This window comes from Miscanthus floridulus, chromosome 2 (assembly GCF_019320115.1).
Source record: "Miscanthus floridulus cultivar M001 chromosome 2, ASM1932011v1, whole genome shotgun sequence".
Classification (NCBI taxonomy): domain Eukaryota; kingdom Viridiplantae; phylum Streptophyta; class Magnoliopsida; order Poales; family Poaceae; genus Miscanthus; species Miscanthus floridulus.
In genome coordinates, this window is record NC_089581.1 from 74,768,758 (window position 1) to 74,770,288 (window position 1,531).

A 1,531-nucleotide genomic window follows, 5' to 3' on the forward strand; every position below is an offset into this window, starting at 1 on the left:
ACCCGCTGTGGCCTTTTATACCAGACCTCATTACTGCCGGTTCTAATTAGAAACCGACAGTGATGTGGGTACATCACTGAAGGTTGTAAGTAGGAACCGATAGTGATGGGGGTACATCACTGCCGGGCCATTCTTTAAACCGGTAGTGATTTCTGTATAGCGATTACAACATAAGTAACTTATCTTTTCCACTTCTTTCTAATACCTCCTACTGGCTCAATGGTTAAGATGCCGCAACTAAGCCCTCGATACCCGTGTTTGAATCCTGGGCGGCCCAATTTTTTTGGTTAAATTTTATAATTTATTAAGTGGTCTAAAGGTCAAAAAGATAAAATAAATGTGTTGCATCCCTAAATCGAACCGAAGCCTACAAGTTCCAGAGCAGCGGACAAACCATTGAGCTATCACCTGATTTCAGAAAGTTTGAAGGAATTTATTCCTTTGAGTGATTATCTGTCCCTGCTTTGCGCGTAGGCCCTTCAACTCCGCGGCCACGCTGGTCGTGTGGTTCCCATGAAGAGCCAGTTGTTTTCCCAGTCCTTGGACTGGTCACAGCCCTTCAGTTCCCCACGAAGAGACGCCGTGTTTACCCAGGAGTCCATCGGCTGCTCGCGTTGGTTCCCAACGTAGGCGCGCTCCGTCTTCCCAACACAGGCGCAATGGCGGTTCCCAATGCAGGCGTGCTCTGTCTTCCGAGGGGTGTGAGTTATTGCACCATGATCAGTTCCACCCACCGACACGCCTATATAAGCCTAGGCCCCCATGCACACAGTCGGCCGCCATTGCACCACCATGCATCAAGAAAGCGAAGCACCCTTCCCACGCACACCTCGCCCCGGCCCTTGACCCATGACCCGCCACCACAATGCCTTGCCGCTTGAAGGACAACATGGGCGATGCTGAACCCATCGTCCTCACATCGCCCCCCGATGCCTCCACCGACTCCGTCGTCGTCCGAATCGGACCTCGAGGTGAACCTCGAGGACGATCCGGACCGTGAGACCGCATCAAAGGAGGAACCAGAACCTCTTCCGCTGGAGGAGGTCATCTTCAACTCGTTGGAGACGGCTCGAAAGGAGGAGGACCGGAACCTCCGTGCCATCACACAGAAGGAGACCGACGACTGCATCCTGAAGCGCGTCGTCGAGATCTCCAAGGAGGAGGAGCACCGCCGTGAGGAGGAGGAGGAGCACCACCATGAGGAGCGCCGCCATGAGGAGGAGGAGGAGCGCCGCCGTGAGGAGCGCCGCCACGAGGAGGAGGAGGAGCGCCGCCGCTAGGAGGAGGAGACCGAGCGGTGTCTCGCGACGGACGTGGAACGGCGCCGGCGTAGGGCTGAGCGATGAAAGAAGCGTGAAGAGGAGCACCAACAGCAGGGGGACGACGCATGCGGCAGCACCAGCAGTAATTAGTAGCACTAGTGATTAATCGATGTCTTAGGTCGATGTAATAATTTACTGGTGCTGAAAAAACCGTATCGTCGAATCCTTTGTTTGATCATCATCACCTTGGGTTGATACTTGCATTGCAT

General features: G+C 54.1%; 1 protein-coding gene across 1 annotated transcript; it reads left to right on the forward strand.

Moving 5' to 3' along the window:
* The first annotated feature begins 929 nt into the window (after positions 1-929).
* Positions 930-1,280, forward strand: LOC136536728 (uncharacterized). The gene has a single exon (XM_066528924.1). The coding sequence runs from the start codon at positions 930-932 to the stop codon at positions 1,278-1,280; it is 351 nt and encodes a 116-aa protein (XP_066385021.1).
* Positions 1,281-1,531: the final 251 nt, after the last annotated feature.

Coding starts and splice junctions, on each gene's coding strand:
- LOC136536728 (XM_066528924.1), top strand. CDS start 930: ATGCCTCCACCGACTCCGTCGTCGTCCGAATCGGACCTCGAGGTGAAC.